This window comes from Pistacia vera, unplaced genomic scaffold, assembly GCF_008641045.1.
Source record: "Pistacia vera cultivar Batoury unplaced genomic scaffold, PisVer_v2 Contig214, whole genome shotgun sequence".
Taxonomy (NCBI): Eukaryota; Viridiplantae; Streptophyta; class Magnoliopsida; order Sapindales; family Anacardiaceae; genus Pistacia; species Pistacia vera.
The window spans coordinates 423,538-449,259 of record NW_022196018.1 but is presented as its reverse complement, the minus strand read 5'-3'; the positions used below and the strand labels follow the sequence as shown (position 1 = coordinate 449,259).

General features: G+C 32.2%; 2 protein-coding genes across 2 annotated transcripts; both read right to left on the bottom strand.

Annotated features, from left to right (window-relative positions):
- Positions 1-10,955: 10,955 nt before the first annotated feature.
- On the bottom strand, positions 10,956-15,002 carry LOC116129926. The gene is made up of 8 exons (XM_031415675.1): positions 14,815-15,002; positions 14,293-14,471; positions 14,129-14,189; positions 13,935-13,983; positions 13,713-13,767; positions 13,551-13,638; positions 11,648-11,766; positions 10,956-11,202 (listed from the first exon to the last, which is right to left on the bottom strand). Exons 1-8 carry the CDS (start codon positions 14,981-14,983, stop codon positions 11,086-11,088), a joined length of 837 nt encoding a protein of 278 aa, XP_031271535.1. The 5' UTR covers positions 14,984-15,002; the 3' UTR covers positions 10,956-11,085.
- Positions 15,003-15,628: 626 nt separating this feature from the next.
- On the bottom strand, positions 15,629-22,049 carry LOC116129789. Its single transcript, XM_031415523.1, has 12 exons — positions 21,500-22,049; positions 21,161-21,376; positions 20,815-20,941; positions 19,823-19,965; positions 19,334-19,539; positions 18,278-18,559; positions 17,375-17,433; positions 17,250-17,286; positions 17,085-17,156; positions 16,852-17,002; positions 16,632-16,763; positions 15,629-16,476 (listed from the first exon to the last, which is right to left on the bottom strand). The coding sequence occupies exons 3-12, from the start codon at positions 20,930-20,932 to the stop codon at positions 16,057-16,059; spliced, it is 1,620 nt and encodes a 539-aa protein (XP_031271383.1). The 5' UTR covers positions 20,933-20,941; positions 21,161-21,376; positions 21,500-22,049; the 3' UTR covers positions 15,629-16,056.
- Between the last annotated feature and the right edge of the window lie 3,673 nt (positions 22,050-25,722).

Below are 25,722 nucleotides of genomic sequence, written 5' to 3'. Positions count from 1 at the left end.
CTAATGCCAGAGTATTCACTGTCTCTCAAAGCCAAGCAGAATTCAACCCATCAGCAGTCAATGGTCAGTTATATTTCCACTCTGTCCCATTATATGCTTTAATTGACTCAGGGGCTACCCACTCTTTTATTTCATATGGAGTTGCTGAAAGGTTAGGATTAAAGCCTAATAAAATGGAACCAGTCTTAAAGATAGAGTTGTCAGATGGGAAAAATATAGTAACTAGTGAGGTTCTTTCTGGGGAAACAATAGTTATTGATGGACAGGAGTTAAAAGTTGACTTGATTATTTTTTATATGCCTGATTTTGATGTTATCCTAGGCATGGATTTCCTAGGTAGGTATGGAGCAAAGATAAACTGTCACAACAAAAGGGTTAGATTTAATTTAGAGAATGGGGATAAGTTTAATTTTGGAGAGGGTCGTGTACTTAGCAGTATGATTAGTGCCATCAAAGCGAGGAAGATGTTGAGAAAAAGATATATGGGGTATATAGCTCATGTAGTGAATAAAGCAAAGACTCCAAGTCCTAGTGTGTATAATGTGCCTGTAGTTCGAGAATTTACGGATGTATTTCCAGACGAATTATCAGGTGTGCCACCAGAAAGGGAAGTAGAATTTTGTATAGAATTGGATCTGAGTACTGCACCAATTTCAAAAGCTCCGTATAGAATGGCTCTAGCAGAACTCCAATAGTTAAAGAAGCAATTTCAAGAGTTATTAGATAAAGGTTTTATCAGACCGAGTCATTCACCATGGGGTGCTCTAATTCTGTTTGTCAAGAAGAATGATGGATCCCTTCGGATGTACATAGATTATCGGGAGTTGAATAAGGTGACAGTGAAGAATAAATATCCGTTGCCTCGTATTGATGACTTATTTGATCAATTAAGAGGTGCTTCAGTGTTCTCAAAAATTGATTTGAGGTCGGGCTACCATCAAGTCAAAATTGCAAAGAATGACATTCAGAAAACTGCCTTTCAAATGAGATATGGACACTATGAGTTTGTTGTGATGCCTTTTGGCTTAACCAATGCACCAGCAGTATTTATGGACTTGATGAATAGGGTTTTCTGTGACTGCCTAGATAAGTTTCTTGTGGTGTTTATAGATGACATCTTGGTCTACTCTAAAACAAATGAAGAACATGAACAACATTTGAGGTTTGTATTGCAAAGATTAAGGGAAAAGCAATTGTATACCAAGCTCTCCAAGTGTGAGTTTTGGTTGAATCGGGTAATGTTTCTTGGTCATGTGGTTTCCAAGAAAGGCATATCAATGGATCCTAGTAAGGTAGAGGCAGTATTTGAATGGAAAAGGCCAACAACAGTGAAGGAGGTGAGGAGTTTTCTAGGCTTGGCTGGGTATTACAGAAAATTTGTGCAAGGGTTTGCTAAACTTGCTTGTCCAGTCACTGCACTTACCAAGAATGAGACTCCCTTTCAGTGGACAGATTTATGTGAATACAGTTTTTAGGAGTCAAAGAGGAGATTGACCACAGCTCCCATTTTAGCTTTGCTCGAGGAAGGTGTTGATTATGACATTTATACTGATGCTTCACATAGTGGTCTTGGGGCAGTATTGATGCAGAATAAGAAGGTAATAGTCTATGCCTCTAGATAGCTAAAAGATTATGAACTAAGGTACCCTACACATGATCTAGAATTGGCAACAGTGGTGTTTGCCTTAAAAATCTGGTGTCATTACTTATATGGTGTCAAGAGTAATATTTACACAGACCACAAGAGTTTAAAGTATTTCTTCACTTAAAAAGAGTTGAATATGAGACAGAGAAGATTGTTAGAGGTAGTCAAAGACTATGATTGTGAAATCAAGTACCCTCCGGGGAAAGCTAATGTAGTAGCAGATACCTTAAGCCGGAAAGTTCCTCTATTCCAAATCACAGTACAAAAAGAGTTGCAACGAGAAATTCTTAAGGAGAAAACTGAGGTTGTGTTTGGAGGATGTGCTAGATTGGAAATCAAATCTACTTTAATGGAGGAGATCAAAGAAAAACAAGTAGTTGATGATTCTTGCAAGAAAATCTACAAGCGAGTAAATGAGGGCAAAGAGACAGATTTTAGCGTAGTGAATGGTATTCTGAAATTTCGAGATAGGTTGTGTGTTCCTCAAGATGTAGAGCTAAAGAGTAAAATTCTTAGAGAAGCACATGATACACTTTATACAGCCCATCTTGGGAGTGTAAAGATGTACCAAAATTTGAAGAAAAGCTACTGGTGGTCAGGTATGAAGAAAGATATCAGTGATTATGTGACTAAATGTTTAATTTGTCAGCAGGTTAAAGCTAAACACCAGCGACCATCGGGATTACTACAGCCTCTTAGTATTCCTGAGTGGAAATGGGAAGACATATCTATGGATTTTATTGTTGGCCTCCCAAGAGTACAAAAAGGTTATAATGCGCTATGGGTGATTGTGGATAGACTTACTAAGTCAGCGCACTTCATACCAGTGAAGGATACAACTACTTCAGATCAATTGGGTCAAATTTACGTAAAAGAAATTGTGAGGTTGCATGGTGTGCCCAAGACAATAGTGTCAGATAGAAATTCAAGACTTGTTTCAGCCTTCTGGCATGGGTTACAAACGGCACTAGGTACAAGGCTAGCTTTTAGTACGGCTTATTATCCCCAGACAGATGGCCAAACCAAGAGAACCAATCAGGTGATTGAAGATATGTTACGGGCCAGTTGTATGGATCATAAAGCGACTTGGAGTGATATAATTCCATTAATGGAATTTGCATATAATAACAGTTATCAGGCTACTATCCAGATGGCACCATATGAAGCTCTATATGGGAGAAAATGTAGATCATCCTTGTATTGGGATGAAGTATGAGAGAAGAAGTCTTTGGTTCAAACCTTAGGACCAGAGATGACTCAAAAGATGATTGAAGATATCAGGTTAATTAGAGAGAGAATGAAACAAGCCCAGGATCGCCAAAAGAGCTATGCAAATTTGAAGAGAAAGAAAGTGGAATTTCAAATAGGGGACAAAGTGTTTGTTAAGGTTGCCCCATACAAACATGTTATGAGATTTGGTAGAAAAGGAAAGCTTGCTCCACGATATATTGGTCCTTTTGAAGTACTAGAAAGGATTGGAAAATTAGCTTACAGACTTGCATTACCATCGAGCATGGAACAAGTGCATAATGTCTTCCATGTGTCATTGTTACGCAAGTACATAAATGATCCTTCTCATGTGTTATGAGTTGAGGAAGTACAATCAAAGGAGAATTTGATTTATGAGGAGCGTCCAGTCCAAATATTAGATAGAAAGATTAAAGAGCTTCGAAATAAAAGTATTCCACTCGTCAATGTTCTTTGGAGAAATCACAAGATTGAGGAAGCTACTTGGGAAGTGGAGCAAGACATGAAAGACCGCTACCCGGAGTTATTTGCTTAATTTCCAGGACGAAATTCCTATAAGGAGGGGATAAATGTAAACCCCATCGATGCATCCAAGGGTAAAATAGTCTTTTCATTTTTATGTGTTAAGTTAACTACCATGCACATGACTTAGGAGTAAAGTGGTAAAAGAATAATGATATTTTGTTGGCTTGACAAGATAAAGATGATGAAGGATTAAGGAGTAATTAAAAGACAATTGTTGAGGGCAAAAAGGGAAATAATTTTATAGGACATTAAATGCAAAAGACAAATGTTAAATGAATAATTCTTTTGCAAAAACAAAGAAAAGAAAAAGAAAAAAGAAGATATTAGATGGTAAGACTCGGCCAACATATGCCTTCTACCACTTTTCATTCTCTTCCTCAAGTTTTCTACAATCTTCCATAATTTTCTTCACTACTCCATTAAAATTTCAAATCTCTTAGTTGCAATCTCTCAAGTGTCTCCTATTTCTTCTTTTATTAGGGATATTATGAGGTAAAGTTCAACTCCTTATCTTATATAAATATTGTGTTTTTCAAGTTATTGAAATTTCCTTATAATTTATATTAGGAAAAGGGTCAATTGGAGATAAGAAGAAGGAAATTTGCAAAGGAGTGTTGTTTTTTGACATAAGGTAAGGGAAACCTCCCTTTAATAGGAAATAAGAATTAGGTTTCTATGGTTAGTGTTAGGGAACCTTAATTCTTATCACACAATAGCAATTGAGCTTGGTTTGATGCTATAATTGATGGATTTATATGTGAATTATAAAAACATTTAAGTTTGATGACAACCAATGGAATTAGTTGTGACATGAGTTTTTAACATATTACAATGGAGGTTATTATTGATCATTTAACATGTTTTTCACAGGGGATAATGGTTAGGAAAGGTTAAGGAGTAAGTAGAGGTGAATAGGTAAGGAAAAGCCCTAAAATAGGCATGTTACCATGGTTACCCTATCACAGCCATGACTTTCTAAGTGATTTTTTGGGCATCTTACCGAATGAACTGGGTTGAGACCTAAACATAAAAGTTATAGCTCTCTCTATAAGCTTTAAAACGAGATTAAGATCATATCAATCCGATGTGTGTAACTCAAGTTATACCTTCTTGAATCTGACCTGTGCATAATGATTACCTCAAAAGTGCTTCTAATTTCTTAATTTATTTGTTTAGCCTAATAATCTATGATTGATTCCAAGTATGGAAATAATGCTTAAAGGGTTTTGAAGTATGTTTGAATGAGTGATCTTTATGATTATGTAATGATTGTATGAGCATATATAGTCGATGTAATGAATGACTATGGAGGTTATGTGTAATATGTTATATATTACCTAATTATGAGCTTATGTATGTATAAACAAACCTAAGTATGATATATTCTATGAATATGTTATGCATCCACAAAATGGTCATGATAAAATGATATATTCATATATGGAAAGTGTATGTTTTTTTTAAGAATAAAGCATGTCAAGCATATTAATGATGAAAAAGGAGGACTTGATCCTAAGTTTGAGCAAAATGCTTCCAAGGTACATAGACATACATTTTTGTGAAGGAAAATGATTTGTAAATTTCATGGAAGATGTTGGCATGTTATAAGGAACCTGAGCTCACTCATGCACATGTCTAGACCAAAAGAAATGAACAGTCCATAGCGTGCATGACCATGGGGACTGTGTTATAAGTTAAAGTTAGCTCATTGGCCAAAGGTTCCGTAATCCATGCCTCAGCTTAGTCCGATCGGTAAACAGTAAAAGGTTTTCAAAGAAAAATATATTTATACATGCATGATATTTATGTGCATTATTCATGAACATTAAAGGAAAGCATTACATGAATTATGTTATGCCTTCTGATATAGATTGATTATGTTATGTTATATTACTTTTATGTTATTAATGCTTGGTTCATGTACAAGTAAATAAGATGTTTCCTAAGTTTCAGAATGTTACATATGGTTAAATGATTGATACCCTTACTGAGTGATTAGCACTCATCCCCCTAGTTTCCATGTTTTGCAGGTAATGGTTAAAGCGGTAACGGCGAGTGACGGTCAAGGAGGCTTGGGGCATGCATGTTTTTGTTCTAAACTTATGATGTTATATAAAGGATGTTGCTTTTGAATTTAATGTATATAGTTTAATGTTTATAATCTAAGTTTTATGAAATAGTACATATGTTTTGCTTATAAATGATGGGAGATATTTTATATTTGCTTCCGCTATTAAACAATTGACGTTGTTGCTTTCTTTAAACCATATTTTTCATATATAGTCATATCTTGATAGGTTGATTAAGAAAGTAATGTAAATGAGAGGACACGTTTTTATTTATTTTCTTATAGTACATGTTTGTAACCAGGATTTATGATTTAAACTACACAACCTTTTAGGCGTGAATTCTCTAATTTTTCATCCTAATGAAATACTTAAAGGGTACCCGGCTGGAGGGGGGTGTTACAATAGTTCTCCTACAAGAAATTCTCATATCTGTACAGGCTGAACATTGTAGTTCTCTTGCAATGAGGAAATAATCATGCAAGTGAATGTGTCGACCTTCCGATTCAATACACAGAGCATTTGTTTAACCGCATCTAGCATATTCAGGTCCACTATTGCTTCCTGTACATCAATGGTTGAAATCCGGCAAATAAAACATAAAATCTTTGTGCACCCTTGACTAAAAGCCTTTTGGATAATAATCTTCTTAAAATTCGATCTAAAGTCAGGATTTTGGTAGATTAGAATGGCAGAGTCAAGCATTCCTTTGACTGCTTTCACCTGTCCGAAAGAATTGTTTGAATTGATGGTATTGCCTTTTGGACTTAAGCAAGCTCCATCAATATTCCAGAGGAAAATAGATTCAGTCTTTGGGGACTTATCTAACTTTTGTATAGTCTATGTTGATGATGTTTTGATTTTTAGTAAAACCAAGGAAGAACATGTAAATCATCTTAGACTGGTAAGCAAAAGGTTCCTTGATAATGGAATGATTCTATCTGAAAAAAAGATAGAATGATTTAAGAACAAGGTGAAGTTCTTAGGCGTAGAGATAGGTGAAGGAGGCATTCAACTCCAAGAACATATCTCGAAGAAGTTGCTGGATTTTCCAGATGTAATGGAAGATAAACACATGTTACAGCAATTTCTTAGATTAGCCAATTACATGCGCAGGTATGTTCCTAATCTCGCTAATGTAATCAATGGCTTGACGCTTAAGGTTAGTATCAAGTGCCCTGGAATTGGACACTTGAAGACTAATTGTGTTAAGCAGACCAAGGCCTTAACAAAGCAGTTAAAACCTTTAAAACTCCCAGAAGATGAGGATAAACTCATTATAGAAAGTGATGTATCTCACTTGTATTGGGGAGGAGTGTTTAAGGCTAAAGGTACTGATAATATTGAACGGATTGTTCGATATGCGTCAGGAAAATTCTCTCTTGTTGAAATAAACTATCATGTCCATGAGAAGGAAGTTTTAGCAGCAAAAGAATGTATTGACCGATTTCGATTGTTCGTAATCAGTCAGGAATTTACTTTAAGGACAGATTCCAAATATTTAAAAACTTTTGTGAAATTATCTTTAAATGATGACAAATCTAGATTAATCAGATGGCAAATTTGGTTTGCCGATTATAAAATCAAGTTTGAATATATTTCTGGTAAATCTAACTTTGTTGCTGACTTTTTGTCCAGACATTTCCCTGAAGAGTTGCAAAATGATGGCAGACAAAAAGGAAACTAGAAGTCACTTCTCATGCTCCAAGTGCAAACAACGAGGACACTTGAGGAGGAATTGCCCTTTGAAGGTTACTGCAAACAAGGAGAAAACTGCGGGTAAGCAGGAAGCTTCTTCTTCTAGGCAGGTTACTGCAGTAAAGCAGGCTAAAGAAGGAAAGACACGGGATTATGATTCTGATACTTCGGAAAGAAGAAACCCAAAATTTCAACGATTAAAGGGTGAAACTTCTACGAAGGAAAATTCTTCTGAAAATGAGGTTACTCTTAAGAAGGAAAAGACTCAGAAGAAAGCAATTGTTTGCCGGTCTTGTAAACAGGAAGGACATGAACGAGCTAATTGTCCACTGCTAAAGACAAAAAATTTTGAGGAATCTTCGTTAGGCGCTGTAAGCGTGGTGACACCAACTCCACAAAAGAAGTGGTTAATTGGTGCGAATAGTTGTGAGAGGTTTAGCTTTACAGAAGGCTTAAGGTTAACTTCAGCTAGTCAAATACTCTGGGAGGATCTGAAAACCCAAATTAGGCTCGTTATTGTGACAGGCCAAGGGGAAGTACAATTGCAGAGATGTTTAGAGAAGCTAGCAAGGAGGTTAGCATGGCTGAAAGCTGATAAACTGTTCTATGAGGACGGGGACTTTAGAGTAACTTCTCAACTCTATAATACAGGAATTCAAAAACTTGAGGTAATGAAGAAATGTCATTTGTTTGACATGGTAAAACTCAAACTCAAGAATTTGAATGAATTAATAGTGAAATTGGGAACAACTGACTTGACGGATTTGGTTCAAAAATTATCAGTTTATCCTAATGGTGCTATGGAATTGTTCGTTCCATGGAAAATCTTTAGAAAATGTTTATGTGGAGATCTTTCGACTAAAGGATGGATCGATACAATGCAAATTGATGTACATGAAGCAATGGTGGACCCGAATATGCCAGATGTGGTTAAACAAACGCTCTGTATATTGAATCGGAAGGTCGACACACACTTACATGATTACTTCCTCATTGCAAGAGAACTACAATGTTCAGCCTGTACATATATGGGAATTTCTTATAAGAGAACCATGGTACCGAATTATGTTAAATAGTGAGGTAAAAACGGATTCGTCTGTACTAGAAGAAATTTAGAAGAAAGAAGAGGAGGATTGGACCAAGTTACACATTGCGAAAATGTTACTGGTAAAGTCCAAACTGGAGGAGCTTGTTAAAGCTAATGCTACCGTCCATATCTATAATGGGATAGTGGTTGTTTTACCAGACAGGTATGCAGTGATCCAGGTTACTCTTTTCCAACACAATCAAGCCCAGTTGGAAACATTTCTAGAAGGGTTCGATTTAACCAATTTATCACAGTAGGCCTTGATGGAATGAACTATTGATCTTTTAAGGATGATCCTAGCCCACGACCAGGAAGTCCAACAAGAAGATGACACTCTGAAGGATTTTATCAATCTGATTGAAGTAGATAACTTCAAGGGTTGATGCAGATCCAAGAGGATGAAAATTTGGACAGCCAGAAACGTCCAACACGTAATACGCTGACGTGTACCAAACAGTGGGGAATATACGTGGACATCCAGGATTTTGCCGACGAAATTTGATGATCCAGATTTAAAGAGGCATTGGATGTTGACAGCTATTTATTTGTAACAAATGTCTTGTAAGACACATGAGAGACATGTGGACCCTAGTGTCGTTGTCGTTAGGTTTTGTAAATTTATTAGTCAAAATTGTATTTACTTTTTCTTTTGCTAAGTCAAGTCTTATTTAAGACTTTTGTACATTGTTTAAAGCTTTGTAAGCTTTTGTACGTTAGCTTAGACTTTTTGTAAGTTTTGTTTTGTTTGCTTTTACAGATTCAATTTCAATTGAAGTCTGGAACTTCTCTATATAACGAGAAGTGTGTGTACATTTTATTCAAGAGAAAATTAATAATATTTTCAGTTTGTGAAAAATTCTCTCAATCTCTTGTTTACTTTTAAATTGTACACTCGAGACAAGGAAAAAAGTTTAATAGGTTATGAGAAGAAAATGAATAGAAAAATAAAGTTGTTTTTACTAAGAATGGTGAATTAATTTTAATAACAAGGTAAGACATCAATTAAATTCAGTTGTGAATAAAACAAACAAAACAAGAGAAAATTCCAGAAGAAAAAAGATAAAACTTTAATTGAATCATAAAATTTTTCAATGGTCCTTATATTTTTTTAATATTTCGATTTAGTACCGGTTCCATGGTCCGGTTTCGGTTCCTAAGGTGGTGGAATAAGAACTGAACTTGCACAATGTCGGTTCCAAGTTTTCAGAACTAAAACCAACCTTGTGGCAACCAGTTCCGGGTAGGAACCGAAACCGAAACCTGGGTACCCATCGGTTTCGATTCTACCCTATTTTTTTGCCCACCCCTAATCTTAACTAAGAAATGAACAGTGTCACAGATAAATAGTAAATTGCTACTGTGAATGAATAGTAATACGAATAGTAATTTGCTACAATGATCCTAAAATAATGGAGTATTTTGACAATTACTCAGTTCTTATACCATATGTGTGCAGGATCGTAAAAAGTAATATATATATTGATTTTTACTATCTACACACATATGGCATCGGAGCTAAGTAATGGTCTATATATATATATAACTTCAGAATTGTACAAAAAATTGAATCATAATTCTAAATGAAAAAAAAAAAAATTACAATCATCTCTTATTTAAATAAAATAAAATAAAGAAGATAACAAAGCGAGAATGAGATAATATTAATATCTTATCAAGAAAGCCCATATAAAAAGTATCGTTACCAGTACAACCCAACCATTGAATTGAGTTTAATTTTCCCATGATCCCCCATTCCAATAATTGAAATGAGCAAAAGATTTGTTGATTGCTGAGACAAAGCTACCAGATTTCTAGTGGCTGTTAATAGAAGAAATTGTTGTGTCAGAATCCAGATGGGTTTGAATTAAGAAAGGTTTTAGAGTAATTAAATCAGAGAGAGAGTAGATCTGGAATTACCTCTTGTTGTTTCTTTCATTTTCCTACATTTTCTGTTTGGATGAGAAGAAAGGTGGGTAACAGAAGAGGATATTTTTATGGTTTTATAGTTGCTTTTGCAAAGGGGTATTTAGGTATTTTTGAAACATAAAAGGTTATTTTGAAAAATGTCAACCTGCATTAATGTTTTGAAAAACTATCCAACTATTTGGTTGACGAATTTGATGAACACACGAAAGGACATTGGATGGTATGTAAGTCATTTCATTCACATGCTGGATATTATTTTCTATAATTTTGGAATTGGTTATTTTTAGAGAAAGGATTTCAAGACTACACCCCTCTTGCTAAAATTCCAATGGTTAATGGTGTATGAATTTTAGTAATATGTTCATATTTTACATAAAATACTTGGATAGTTCTAGTTTACATATTCCCAAGTAAATTTTGAATTCACAAATTGGTTAGTAGCAATTTCTTATGAAAGTCTCCTCTTCTTGAAGACATAACAAGAATTGTAATCTTTTTCCAAGGACTTGGAGTGCCTTAGTCGGAACAAAAATTTACATTTCTTAAAAATAGAAGAATTTGTAGGATTTATGTTTTACATTTCAGATATCTTAAGAATTTAATCCTCTCTAAATTCGAATTTATTTCCATTTTGAAGGATTTTACCGATAAACTTTGCATATAAACTACTATTTGCAAAATCTTATATTTCTTTTCATCCATTGCCGACACAAATCTTATATCTACGAATAAAACTCATTTCAGAAGAGAATCCTTATCATAAAACTAACAAAGAATGAATTTCTCTATTTTGTGTTAAAAATGTTAAAGTCTCAAATTTGCAATTGAATATGACAGAATTTCTTGACAAAGGCTATGTATGCAAATACAGAAAGAAAACAAACAAATTATCACATCATTGTCACAGTTGGCTCAGATCTAAGTCTTGCTTGAAGCAATGAATCTGCAACCTTTGAAGTGCGATCATAGAGACTTAGAAGGCTTTGAAGACCCTCATAACTCAATCCCTGTAACAAAGGTTAGATAATCAAGTCAGCACTGCTCTACATAACACTGCTAATTTCGACAATGAACAATGTAACAACAAAGATACAGATATTGTACAACACAATACCAATTTCTATTTGAGAGAAGTCTCGAATCATCAGGTATATCACATTATCTATATGTCAAATCAATGAATGCATAATAGATGTGTATATTATTTTCTCTTTCATCAATCCTAACACCGTTACAATTTATAGTTTTTAAAATGATCATGTGACGCATAGAATTTTATTGACTTGATGCATAGATACTGTAGTACTAAAGTCTTTTTTTCCCCTTTGGATACTTGGTGTATGAAATCAGCAACATAAAATCGTACATTCCAAACTTATTTGACTCAAATCATCTCCAGAAATTGCAACAGTAGAAACAAATGGCAAAAGGGAAGACACTAAGCACACTCACAGAGAGAATTCTAGCCATATGAAAGAAGGGCTGGACAGGCCATTTTGCAACACAAATAGCAAGGACACCATTGGACTTTTCCTTCTCTTCTGTGTAAAACTTCCTGTACACTTGAATACCTAAAGAAGAAATCATCATGAATTAAACATTTTGTATAAGACTTATTGCAAGTAATAAAGCAAATACTTTTACAATCCATGTATTATCATAGATTCTTTAAATAGAAAAAGTAATTAGGTGCACACACACACACATATGTATACACTAAAAGACTTGATAACGCCACTGTTATTGCTGAAAATTGCAGTATGCTAAATATTTTACTAGTTTCTTAATTGATAGTATTATATCAAGGCTTGGTCTTATTAGTTCATTGTTGAGATGCAAAATTGAACATGATATGAATTGAATATTTTCTCTCAATTTTGCACTTGTTTTTTTCTAATTTCTTCTCCCATTTCTTTTCTATTCTGTACATAGAGTACAAATCTGACAATCCCACTTTCATAAATTAGAAGAAACACTCCCTCTAGGACCTCCACCAATTATTGGTGGGTTTTATTTGGTAGAGATCCACAGGGAAGTGTTTCAAACTAGGTGGATCTTCCACCAAAAGACACGTTACTTATCATGCCACCATTGGACACTGATGAGACCCCTAATATGCTGGTCCATTGGAAGAGATATAAGGGTGTGAAGTAGGGGATTTTGGTGCAGTTAGCAGGAAGGTTCCTTGTGCACGAGGTGTTAAGGATGGTTTAGGGAGGGACAGATGGTTTTAAGGGAGTAGACGATTGAAGAATTCTGTTATGAAGAATAGAATAAAACGGGAGACAATGGGATTTGGGGGGATTCTAAAAAGTGAAGAGAAGGGAAAAGGGAGGTTGCTAGCCCTCGAAGTCCAGCACTATGACCAACATTATTTTTTATTTCTTGTTTTGGTTTCTGGTTGATTTGATTTCCTGTTTTGACTAGTTTTGTTAAGTTTCTTGTTGCTATGTATTTTGTGTTGCTAGACTATCAATATAAGTGCTAGTGTTTCTGGATTTTGGCTACTGATTCTTGTTGCTTTCTGGGTTTAATTCGATTGTTTGCTTACTGTTTCTGTTGTGGTTGGCTAAGTTGGGAGAGGTATCTATCAGACACATGTCCCCTACTTGGCATGATTTGGTTTACTAGAACTATGACTAAGCTTATACGGGCTCCTATAAGAAGGTCCTTATACTTCTCATTTGTGTACACTTTCACAGCCGAATTGGGTAGTTATGAAGAAAAAAGAAATAACACTATAGCCCCTTTAGTCTTGCTGTATTTTTTTCCTCCTATTTCTTCTAATTTATCTACCTACTTCTTTTCTCCCTATTCCCCATCACAGGTATTTGATACTTTGAGGAACTGAAGACAACATGATACCCTGACCTATAGGAATTAGACAAGCATCCATCAAAGTAATATTTCAAATTTAAAAGTAACAGTTTTATTCAATAGAGAACAAACTGATGGTAAAAGATACTATCTTGCAGCCAGACAAAAAATAAAAGAATACAAAATGAAGAGAACTCTAGCTATCGAGTTTGCTGCACCATCTTTGATATTCTTTCATTGTTGTAATGTTTTTAGGGACAAAAACAGGCCATCACAAGAAGGAAAATATTCTGTAGAGGGAATTATAAAGTTGATATTTTACAACTTTCAAATCCTTCTTGTTTGAATTTTTTTGCTGTTGATGCTACTTGCATAGAAAGGATAGGCATCAAACATAATACTCTAGCTAAGAAAGTGTAAGTATGCACAACACATCCGTTAGCAATTATGAACCACGAGTGGCTTTACATCTTTGTAGCTTTTTTAATTTTCCAGAAGTGAATCTAGGTGTGTTCTGATCAAAATACAAGGTTGTTACCTTCATTAGTGCTTTTTACGCTGGGAAGGACTTTCGCAAGACTCTGTGCTTGAAACATCTCATAAAATGACCTGTACTGGTTAACGTCCTGCAATTTAAATTGATTACAACAGCAAAAGTTTCAAAAAAAGCATGGTAAATTTTGAAAGAAATTGTTGTTACCTGAACCTCAAGCACCAAACATTTATTAAAAAGAATCAAAGCTCCAGGACCAATTCTGAGACCAGAACAAAGAAAAACAATTAAAAAGAGGGAATTTTAATAAATAACTCAAATTGAAAAATCATGCAAAACTAATTTTAGCTAAAACAACTCAGAAACTCAATGCAAAAGAAAAAATATAAATATAAAAACATAGCATGTGAGTACAAAATTGGAATATACCTATTGTAGTCACCAACGGCACACCTTCCTTCCACAGTTTTCAAGCCATCTACAAACAACTTCAAATCACTGAAATTAGTCTTCAATTGTATAGAATATAATACCAGGAAATCAGGAGAATACATACAAACATATTCCTCACAAATCCACCAATTTACAGCTTAAAAATTGATAACACAAAAGCAAATAAATACCTTTCAATTGGGTAAAATAAGGTTCTTGAACATGAAGTTCGAAGTTTATGGTCTTCAAAAGCTGATGAAACACCAAATTCAATCCTATTATAGCAAATCTCCTGATCATATCTATGCAACAAAAGTAAAGTAGGAAATGATAAAATCACCACTAATATACATGCCTCTACTAATTCAGATCCTTCTTTGAGAACCAATTCATTCCACTCTTCTCTCTTCTTCAGGTCACTGTCCTCAATACCACTACACGCCCCACGCGATGCTGCAGCACAAGTTACCGATTCGTATAAAGCTAATGCCAGGTGTTTGTATAAAGGATACTGGGATCCTTTATCGCAAGAATCTGCCACATTGAGCACAAAGAAATGATATCTTTCTCATAAGTAATGAGATGAATTTCAGATACCCAATTGAACTAACAGCACAAAACAACACTAAAAAACTTGACCCATTAAAAATAAATTAAAATAAACCAAGAATACCAATAACAAATCTTCTCTTCTTCTTTTTTGAGAAATGATTAAATTTAAAAATTTTAAGACAAAAAAAAAAAAAAAATAGTTCAAAAAGAAAACCCACTTGGTTTCTCCAACTTCACATTCATTACCACAATATAAAAGCAGAAAGAGACTAAAAATTTGAAGAACTAATTATAAATTTAGTTCTTTGTTCATGTGTTTACTTACCAGAAGTGAGTGGAACATGTTGAAGGAGAAAGGAGCAGAAGTCTTTGGAGAGAGCAAGATCAAGCTGAAGGGTTTGGTTAATGTAAGACTCCAAAGTGAACTTCACAAGTTCTTCCAGGCATTCTTTCATCTCAACTGGGTTTGTTCCTGGAGAAGATGGTTGCTCCATTTTCTCCCTCTTTCTCAAGTGATTTTCTATTGGAATAAATTATATACTAAATTAACTAGTCTTCTATTGGAAGTTAGCAAAAATAACTATTTTTGTGGGGCTTGCAAAAATAACTATTTTTGTGGGGCTTTCAAAAATTAACTAGTTTTACCCTCTACTAAACTATGACAAATTGCCCCCAAAACTTGTGGAATGTCAAAACCACCCCTGCTTCAACTTAACTTATAGATGTCAGTAATATAAACTCATCCTCTTGAATCCTAAATCCTTGAACCCTAAACCGATTTAATTATCGAGTTGTTTAAACACTAATCCATGTTAAGAAAATTTGTTAACTATTGCAACACACTTTAAGGATAGGATTTGACATCAAATTTTTTTTTTTTCTTTTTTTTAAGTTTGTATATTGTTAAATCACTTATTTTGATTTTTTATAATAATTTGTTGTTTATCCAATTTAGAATTATTAAAGAAAAAAAAAAAAGCACATTTCTTAATTACACATTGCTGAGGATTTTGTTTTCATATTTTTTAACTTGTACTTTCTTTTATAAATATTCACAAACAGAACTGTTTTATCTTAGTTTATAAGATCAATAAAGGATCCAAATTCATGAAAAAAAAACTATACAATTAATGCAAAAATTCAAATAATTGGAGAAGATATTATTGCTTGAAAATTTCTTTCAATTCCATTTTTGGGTTGGTCCCCAAATTTGGCCTTCCAAGGATTTGCATAAACTGTTCTGTACAATTAAACAAAAAATGTATATCAAATTTGATCCCCTTTGCAGAGAACACAATCTATCTCTTTGTATCTTCTACATCTATTTCTCCTTTTTTTTGTATATTTTCCTATTTCATTGGAAGCCATTAGCTTGTTTTGCCTTCCAATATTATATACTTATATATCCGTTCTTGTGGATAAATATTCTTATGACACCGACTCAGTAACGTTATCAGATTAATAATAATCATTGGATTGCTTTGAATCAATCTGTACTTCAATCAAAGCGGATCCTAATGATTATTATTGATGAGTAATGTTGCCGGGGTGCTATATAATTTCTAAACTAAACTGGGATTTGGTGATCTTCTGAACCTTCTTTAGTGGTTTCACATTTGGAAACATTTGGTGTTACAAAATGGGGTATCACAGAACCATCTGAAGAGTGAAGTTCTTGGTCATTTTGAGCTTGGTCATTCCAAATCAGAACCAGAAACACCATAACAATGGAGAGAAAAACCAGAGATGACCACACCAAATGCACATTTCTCTTCAATGGTTTGCAGTGTTTGACAAGAATTTCAGAAAATGCATCCTTCACTGATTGACATTCTATCAGATTTTCCATGTCAGGATACACATTTAGCAGGTTCTGAATTGAACTTGTGTATGCTTTCACTGTTGTATACTCATTGCTTGTTATGAAAAATCCCTCTTCACCACAGGTTCCATTGTTGGCATCAGAGCAAGTAAATACCTTCAATACCTACAAAGCCATAGAATCCAGAAACTTAAGTATAATTTTCAGCGCACGCTGATCGATCTTATGCATAAATACACCTATTGATGCACGTTTTAATACATCAGATACAGGCAGATTCTGTCTTTTTTAAAACTATTTTCGAGACTATTAAGTTGTACCTTTGGGATATCGCCGATTTGAATAGTGTTTTCAGGGCAGTAGCCTGTCAAGTATTTGTAATTTGGTGGCCCTGAGAAGGGATTGCAGACATGAGGGATACTTGGAAATGATATTGATATGTTTTCATTTACCTGGAATTTTCAACCAAAAGCAGCATTATGTTAAACTGTCGCTGAAGAGTAGTATAAATTTTAGTAATATTACGTATACAAAATTTACCTCATTTACGGCTTTGTAAACGCCTGTGCTGAAGTCGAAAAGAACAGATTCAGCCGAGCGCAATTCGTCACACGGAAGGATTGAACTCAAGCTGTTGTTATTGGGATTTTCTTGGAAGTTTTCTAGAGCTGTACAAGTATCACTTGACAACCTGAAAAGAATTAAAGATCATCTAAATAAAAATGGCCAGAAATTTTGAAGGATCCTTTAAGAAAAGTGAAAGAAGCTATTACCTTTCCAGGAAAAAGTACACCCCAAACAGCATCCAGCACAGAAATGTGAAGATCCAGCACAGAGTAATTAGCCTGTAAAATAAAAATAATAAAGAAAAATAGTGAGATTTTGAATCTAAATAATAATAACAATGTGTCTGCAGAAAAATTAGAGTATTTACTTACAGGTTAAGAGCCTTCTGGAACCTGAAAACTCCAGAAACTGCAGCAAAAAGAGATCATATTAAATCCAATTCATGTTTAAAATATTATATCAGAGGTCATTAACAGTCATTTGCAATACAAATTACCTGATAGAGCAATCAATGCAACCAGATTCAGGGAAACAGTCACCGTGGTTACCACATACCTGAAAAAACATGTTTATATAATTATATTAACAAAGACCCGTTTGGTACTAAAAGCAATAGAATATGTCACTTATAACATACAATGTATATACTGTCAGTATGACATTTTATCTTACGACATATATGTTCTATGATATGCTTGAACTCTTATTCTCCAGACCACTCCAGTCACCTGGCCCTTTTACATCAGTTTTACTCCCTCTTTAAAAAATATGGAGTCATGCTCTCTGAAAAGAAAATGGTTCTCAACACCACAGAAATTGACTTTCTTGGCATGCACATAGCCAATGGCCAATATCAACTTCAACCTCATATTGGCCAAGAATTACTCAAGTTTCCAGAAACTGTTAACTGAGATAAAAAACAGTCATAAGTTTATTCTAATGGGGGCAACAGTAAAATTGACCATATAAATAAAATAATGTGAGGCATAGACTAATAGTACTGTTTTGAATAGATGAAGATAATTTTGTGAAAAGAGAACAAGATAATTTTAAATTATAATATAGTGGTTTTTGTGTTAATGTACACTATATTCAATCAAAAGGATTTAAAAAATAAAAAAAGAACAGAGCACGCTTAAATATACTCGGGGTTTAAGGAAAAAAAAAATCGTTTAAAAAGTGGAGGCAAATGAACTGACACCACTTTCATAAAATAAGATGAAGGGGGTTTACTGTAAAAAATACAAAATAAAAGGAGACTCGTGAAGTTTTCATGGTCAGTGCCCCCACTCAGCCAGTAGTGGCACCTACCCTTTCTAATGCCATAATAAGATTACGTTTCATTCAAACATTTAAATGATAAATAATTATGTGAGAGGAAAAGAGAGGAGAGTTTTACACTATCTTGAGGCCCTTATCGATGAGTCGCCTGTTCTTCCTGGCCTGCCTTTCAATAACGGCGGCTTCATCTTCAAGTTTCTGAGAAGTGGAGGATAGAAAAACAGAAGTGTCACTGGGTCCATTTGATGATTCCAAGTTATTCTCCATTTCTTTCATGGCTTCTGTTGTGTTATATAAAGTTTCTGATGCTTCATTGGCTGTGTTTATGATAATGTCCACTATTTTGCTTGCTCTTGAATTGAATTTTTCATTTCCTCCAAGAACTAACCCTGATGCAACTCTGCATAAATTTTAGAATCATATAATCAGTTAGAAATAATCTCTCTATATATAAAAAAGCGTAGTTAAAATTTTTATTGCAGAAAATATAATGGGATTTATAGATTTTCCTAGATTCTCGACGATAAAAATAGAGTAATACTAGTCTTACAAAGAGGCATACAAAGATTCATACAAAGAGTCAAATCCAACCCTTGAAAGAAGAGAAAAAGAGAGAGAGAAAAAGGCAATCATAAATTTCAAGAGCTGGATTTGACTCTTTGTATAGCTCTTTGTATGCCTTTTTGTTAGGCTAGTATTACTTATAAAAATATGTCTCTCTTAAGGTCACATATTAATAAATTATTTTTGTGTATTTTTCTTGTAAATTTTTTATGAACAAGTACGTGACCAAGAAAAATATTTTATAGTTAGTGAATATTTGGATATAATTTTTCATTTTTCTAGTACAATAACTTGAAAAAAAAAAAATTATTTAGCATTAGCTTTTTTTCTAATTTCTGTTTTAAACTCTTTAAATATTTTATCAAAAATATATTTTCATTGTTTTCATTTACAAAATACTAATTTTTTTCTCAAAAATAAAAACAAAAGCTATTAAACACGTTTTCAAATCTTGAAAACATTAAATCCAATATTCTATCTTTTCTTCTTTCTAAAAAAAAATCTGAAAACAGTAAATCCAATGTTCTTTTTTTTTTTTTTTTAAATCTTCTTTAAAAAAATACATATATTTGAGTTTATGTTACTACTAAGGAAAGGGAGAAAGAATTACATTGCTAAAATTGTGAAGAATGTGGCTAGGACGATGGGCCAAAAGTAGCACTGGTTATTGCAAATTGCCCTTTTCTTCTTCAACTTTTCTTCTCTTCTCTTCTTGCAAAACAAAATCTTTGAAACCACAAAACCTCCATAGATAATTCCACCCAATAGCCATAATGCCCCAATTGCATACCCATAAATTCCTGTAAATGCAGTTGACTGCAAACCAAAAAAAAATTAAATCTCATAAGCCTCGTAGTAAAAGAAACTTGATTAAGTTCTTGATCTCTTTTTTTTTTTTAATGGTTACGAGAAAGTCTTAGATGAAACAGATATATCACATCATCTGTATATCCATTTAAGACATCAGTAAATTATTTTATTATATATATTTAAACCAATGATATTATTTACATCTAGTATTATGATGTTTTTTGTAAATTGAAAATATTTTTTATTTTTTCATCTAAAGAAACTAAAATGAAGAGGGAAAGAGAATTACACTCCAATAATGCTTGTTGGTTACGTTAAAACCTCCTTTGTATTTCTTTAAATCATTCAAAGGATCCACTCTTTCTGTATTATCTTTCTCTGTCATGGGTTGTGAGACATTGTTTGTTTCAACTAAATTTTCACTTGAGAAATCTGAAAAAAAAAAAAAAATGAAAAGAAAAAAAAATTAGAAGTTATAAAATCAAACAAACAAAAAAAAATTATAGTAGCTGAATTTGGGTAAACTATACAATCATAAAAATAAGAAAAAAATGATTTTTTTAAGATACTAAATAGTGGACAGTTAGATCCTATATGAATTTAAGAAGAAAAGAAGCATACAAAACATATAAATTTGATTCCACTCGGAGCTCGAATCAAACCGAATTGTATTAGTTGATTTAAAAAAAAATTAATTAATAAAAAGATATTTGAGGCTTGATCTAATTATTAAACAGGCAAGGACTTCTTCCTTTTTGCTAAATTTAATGAAAAAATATTAATTGTCACAGAATTATTATTATTATTATTTTGGATTAAAAAAAAAAAAAGGCTGAGCTTTCAGACATCTGGGCTTATTATTTTATGCTTATTGGATTTGGGTATGATTACGGCCCAATTCATTTGCCTATACATTTTTAAGCCCAAATAATTAAACCTAAATAAAATTAATCACCTAAACCCATACAGCCTAATCCAGCCCGCCCAAAAAAAAGAAAAAAAATCCTGCCCCATCCCCCATACACAAGTTTTTTTAATTGTTCAAATTTTCCAATAAATAAGGTAATCTCATTCTCATCTATTAAACAAAGTAAAAAATTTCCAAAATCAAAGCCAAAAATAAAAAAAATTGGTTTTTTAAAGTTATCCCATTTTTATTTAATCCAAATATATATCCATTAAATTTTGAACCCAATCATAAAAAATAAAAGAAAAAGGAAAAAAACAAATATTTAATCCTCCAAAACATAAAATTACATAATAATAGTATAAAGTTGTTACCTGGAAGAGAAGTAATGGATGAAACTTGAATTTCCGCTGCAACAATTTCCGGGAAATTTAATGCAGAAATCAACATCAAGAAAATTGAGGGCACAAGAAGAAGCTGTGAAATGTCCATGTTTTTTCCCTGCCAAATAAGCAAAGAATGAATGAATTTTTTCACAATTTAAACACAAAATAAGTCTTACTTCTAATTCTCCATGGAATTTGACCAAACTCAAACCATTTTTTTTCTAACCAACCCATTAATGCTTACTTGAAAATAAACCGAACCCATCAAACAAGTTTGATTAAAATTAATATTAAATTAATTAAACGAGATTAATTGAAGTGATTGACTGATTACCTTTTAGAGAGAGAGAAAGGGAGAAAGAAGAGAGAGAGGTCTTCTCCCTCATGGTTTGGTTTATGGAATTGGTGGAAGGGTTTATTTGCAGAAACTCTCCATGGCTAATTATGTGTGCGAAAAGGAATTGATTAAAGATTACATTTTGGTGCTTTTTTCTAGAAGAGGTAAGAGTGCTTTTGGAAAAGTTGAAACTTGCTTAGTGTAGAATCACTCCTTTGCAAGCAAAGAATTACATTTTAGTTTAATATATAATTAAAGAAAAATCTTAACATAAAGTAGTTTGATAATTTTGAGAGAGAGATAAAGCGAAGAAGATGAAGAAGAAGAAGAACTTACTTGAGCTTGGAGATGAATGAATCCGAAAAGCACTTCTGTAAAAGTGCTTCTAGCTTCCTCTCTTATGCATGAACAGTATTTTATAGAGAGAAATCAACATGCAAATATGAAATATATAAATGAATAAATAAATCTAGAAGTCGAGACTCTTCAATTCAAATGCTTAATAATCTTGAAGAGTCTGGTTCATTATATATAGCTAATCAAAAAGTAAAAATCCAAAGTCAAGAACCTCAACTGAAACACACCTTCAGGATTTGAAATTTATAAATTCAAAGAGACAAAACACCAATAAAAAACAAAAAAAAAGTTTCCTAGAAAAAAGTTAAAATAATAATCAATTTGGTGGGTTATTATAACTTTCAAAGAGACAAAACCCCCAATTAAAGAAGAGAAAAGTTTTCAAGAAAATTAAAATATTAATATAGCCTTCAATGGCTTCAATATATATTTCTAGGTTTGAAAGACCGACGAAACCGTGTCAAATGCACCATGCAATATGTGTTAAGTGAGAGGAAAAAGCGATTGAAAAAGAGAGCTTCTGTTGTGTTTTTTCAACTTAATCCACTAGTTATCAAATTGGAACAACTACTCAATTAAGCCTTCCCCTTTTAAAGTTCATTTTACATTTCAAATAATATTAATGGCACCGATATCTTCTATTTAAATAATATAATCAACTCTCCATTTTAAAAAACTGCCTAAAAACAAAATTTCAACCATATTTATCTTTCGATCTTTCTAGTTTCTACGACTTTCTGACATGAAAAACTTTATTCATGTTTTAAAAGATATTAAAACTTTGTTTGGTGTAGATATCTATTTTAATAAACATGAGGATCTCAATAAGGAGAGAAAATTTTCTAGCACAGAAGTCTTTTTTTATTTAAAAGACAAAATTCAAGAGTTTTTGATGTAAGGAAATTTAATTGAAATTTTGTCTTACTATAATTGCGGGTATTTGCATAAGAGATTGAGTATGTATTATTCTAATGTTTTGTGTTTCAGAGGAAAACTCTTGTTTTGTTCTTTCCCCATTCCAGAAGTCAAAAAACAACAAAGTTCATGCATTGATCGTAGCGGTCAAGCCGTCAAGCTACGTACCCTTTCGGTCAAGAATATAGTCGTCATATTATTTAATATTTTTTGTATTTATACATCTAACTATTTGTGAACACTTCTTTTTTCTTTTCTTTTTCATTTTTATATCTTTTTTCCTCTTTTTGTCAAATATAATTATATATAGTCAACAAAATACCGCAAAGAAGAATTCAAGTTGGTCTTACAGAAATTCCTCTTAATTAGTTCTAAGAATTACCATATTAATTAATGATTAAAAAGAAAATAAATTATATGTAGATTATTGGACAAAAAAGATTAATACTGATATGGTATGGTGACTGCAGCCAGTGTTGAGATTAAAGCTGAAAATCTATCCATCAGCCAAGTTGTTGATCAAAGCAAAAGACAGCATCATTTGCCAAGTTGAAAAGGAAATATATTTACACAAATTGATCAGAGTCTGTTAATCTTAAGGGTCCATTCTTTCTTTCTTTATAATATATATTATAAGAAAGAAAGAAAGAAGAATGTAACATATAGTTATGAATATGAGACAGATTAATAAGATGCTGATAAAGTGCGGCTTCAAGTTTCACATTTGGTGTAGCCAAGTGGGTTATAATTAAAGTTGAAAATCTATCAATCTCACAATATAGAATCCCGGTTTTTAACTGTAGCTGCCTACTTTTATAGAGCAATGTTTATGTACCGATACCAATCTTTTGTATTTATATATATTAAATTATTTATTTATAATTAAAAATGTTACTTTTAATTCTTCTATTTCTAGTAGATTGTAGTTCTATGTCTTTTATAAATATTTTATATATTATATGCTATCAGGGGCGGATCTAGCCTACTTTTGGTGGGCCATGAGTTTTATTTAAAAAAATACTATTATAAATTTTTGGATTTTGGCTCACCCTAACAAAAATATTAATGAGTAATTAGTTTTTATTTTGGTCCCCCTAACAAAAATTTCTGAATCTGTTACTATATGCGATAATTCTTTGTTCTTTAGGATAAGTGCATGCACTTAATAATTTTCATGTTTAATGTTACTATCGCATCTTGCATGTTTTCTGAAGATGATAAGATTAAGACCACAAAAGTATATTTTCCTTAAAGGAAATTTTTCAAAGATTTTACTGAAATTATATAATTAACAAATTTTATATTTAACTTTCCCACATATTACAATAAAATAAATCAAAACTTTAAAAGAAATAAAATTTGACTCAACATTATTGTAAAGTGATACCAAATGGGATCTCAAATATGCTTTGAGTAGCTCCTATTGTACATATAATATGATTTAAATAACTTATGTTTATCCTGTATAGCTACTTCAAAGTTAACTATAGCTATAGCTAAATAATAAATGGGAAAAAAATAAAGCTATGGTCCAAACTAATCCATCTTTATTAAATTAAAATTAAAATTAATGATATTGACATTCACTAGCTAACCTATTACTTCCAAATTAAGTTTTCACTTTAACTAGAGAGTTGAGTCAAACTTTACAAATAACACTATTTATTGAACGTGAAAAATATAAACAACTGCCTCTATTTATTTTTTTTATTTTTATTAAGTCGTAATAATGGACGTCGACACTTGGCATCGGTTTTTTATTTTTACTTTAAGGACTTTCTTTTGTCAAGGAGGAAAGAAAATCAAATAAATCAAATCAAATTATTGAGTCGGTTTTGTCATAAATTAATTCTAGTTAGTGAAAATTCAATACGAATTTAAAAATCAAAAAGTACCCGGAGATTGTAAATACTTTTACTTCCAAAAAGGGTTGGGATAAGAAATGCCAATTTTTAATATATATATGTTTTATATGCAAATATAGTGACAAGGGTATATATATAGTTAATCTTTAAATATAAAATATCATTTCAGTTTAATGAGTTGATTCAAATATTCAAGCACGGTCTTAAGATAATTATATTAGGACAATCTCTTTACTAGAAAAAAAAAAATATATTATATATATATATATATATATTTATATTTAATTTTTTTTGCTAGCATAGTGAAATTAAATGTTAAATTATTGAAGTTATGCTTTGCCAATATATATTTGTTTATCTTCTAGAGAAAAGAAGAATTTTGGGGGTGAGAATGATGCACCAATATTTAAACCGTTTATTTTGCTATAAATTCTTTATTTTCCTTGCTTTAAATTTTTTTAATTAGAATTTTTTTTCTATTGGGTTAGCCAATATGATATGTAAATTAATTTTCAACATGGATGCATGAATTGAATTTTCCACATTTTAATTATTTCCTCTAATCTAGCCGCCAATTTCAGGAAGGGGCAAAATGGTAAATTTTGACGACGGTTTCAGTAGTCTTCAAATTGAAGTGTAATTCTTGTTCAATAACTTCAAATTCCAATTTCCAACCAAACAGGAGGAAAATATGGACGCGAGATGAGATCAATGTTTCATTGAGGTTCATAATTATTAATGAATTTTTAAATTATTAAAATAAAATAATATAAATAGTCAACGGAACTTTATTGACAATTATAACTTAAAAGTCATCAAATCAAATGGCTGCGGCTGCGCACATGCTTTTGTGATGAAACATGGCTCACATTGGTGCATTTAACGTTGATTATACTTTTACAATTTGGAGAATTTTCTATAACAAATATTGAATTTGAAATTGTCAAATGATATAAAAAATTTAACCACCTTCGATAATCAAATGGTTTATAAAATTCTTATGTATATTATTCAAAAATCCTAAGTTTAAATCTTTCTTAAGTTGATAATAAGGATAACTATAAACTTTATCCATCGATAGTTTCAAATCCACAATGATTAATTAGATACACGTAAACAAACCGAACCTCTCGATCATCCAAAAAAAAAAAAAAAAAACATAAAAGAGTTTTTTCTCCAATTCTATTAGAACTTAAATCGGGAAAAATAAACAATATAAGCTTAATATATGGATTTTGAAATGGATCTCTAGCATTTTGATCTTCACATATATATGGAGAATAAGATCTATTTATAATTTCTCATCAAAACTGGCTGTTACTCCTGAATTAATATATTTGAGCCCTTTAATAGAATAAGCAAAAAAAAAAAAAAAAAAAAATTAGTTAAAATAAAATAAAAAGAAGAGAAAAACATAAATAC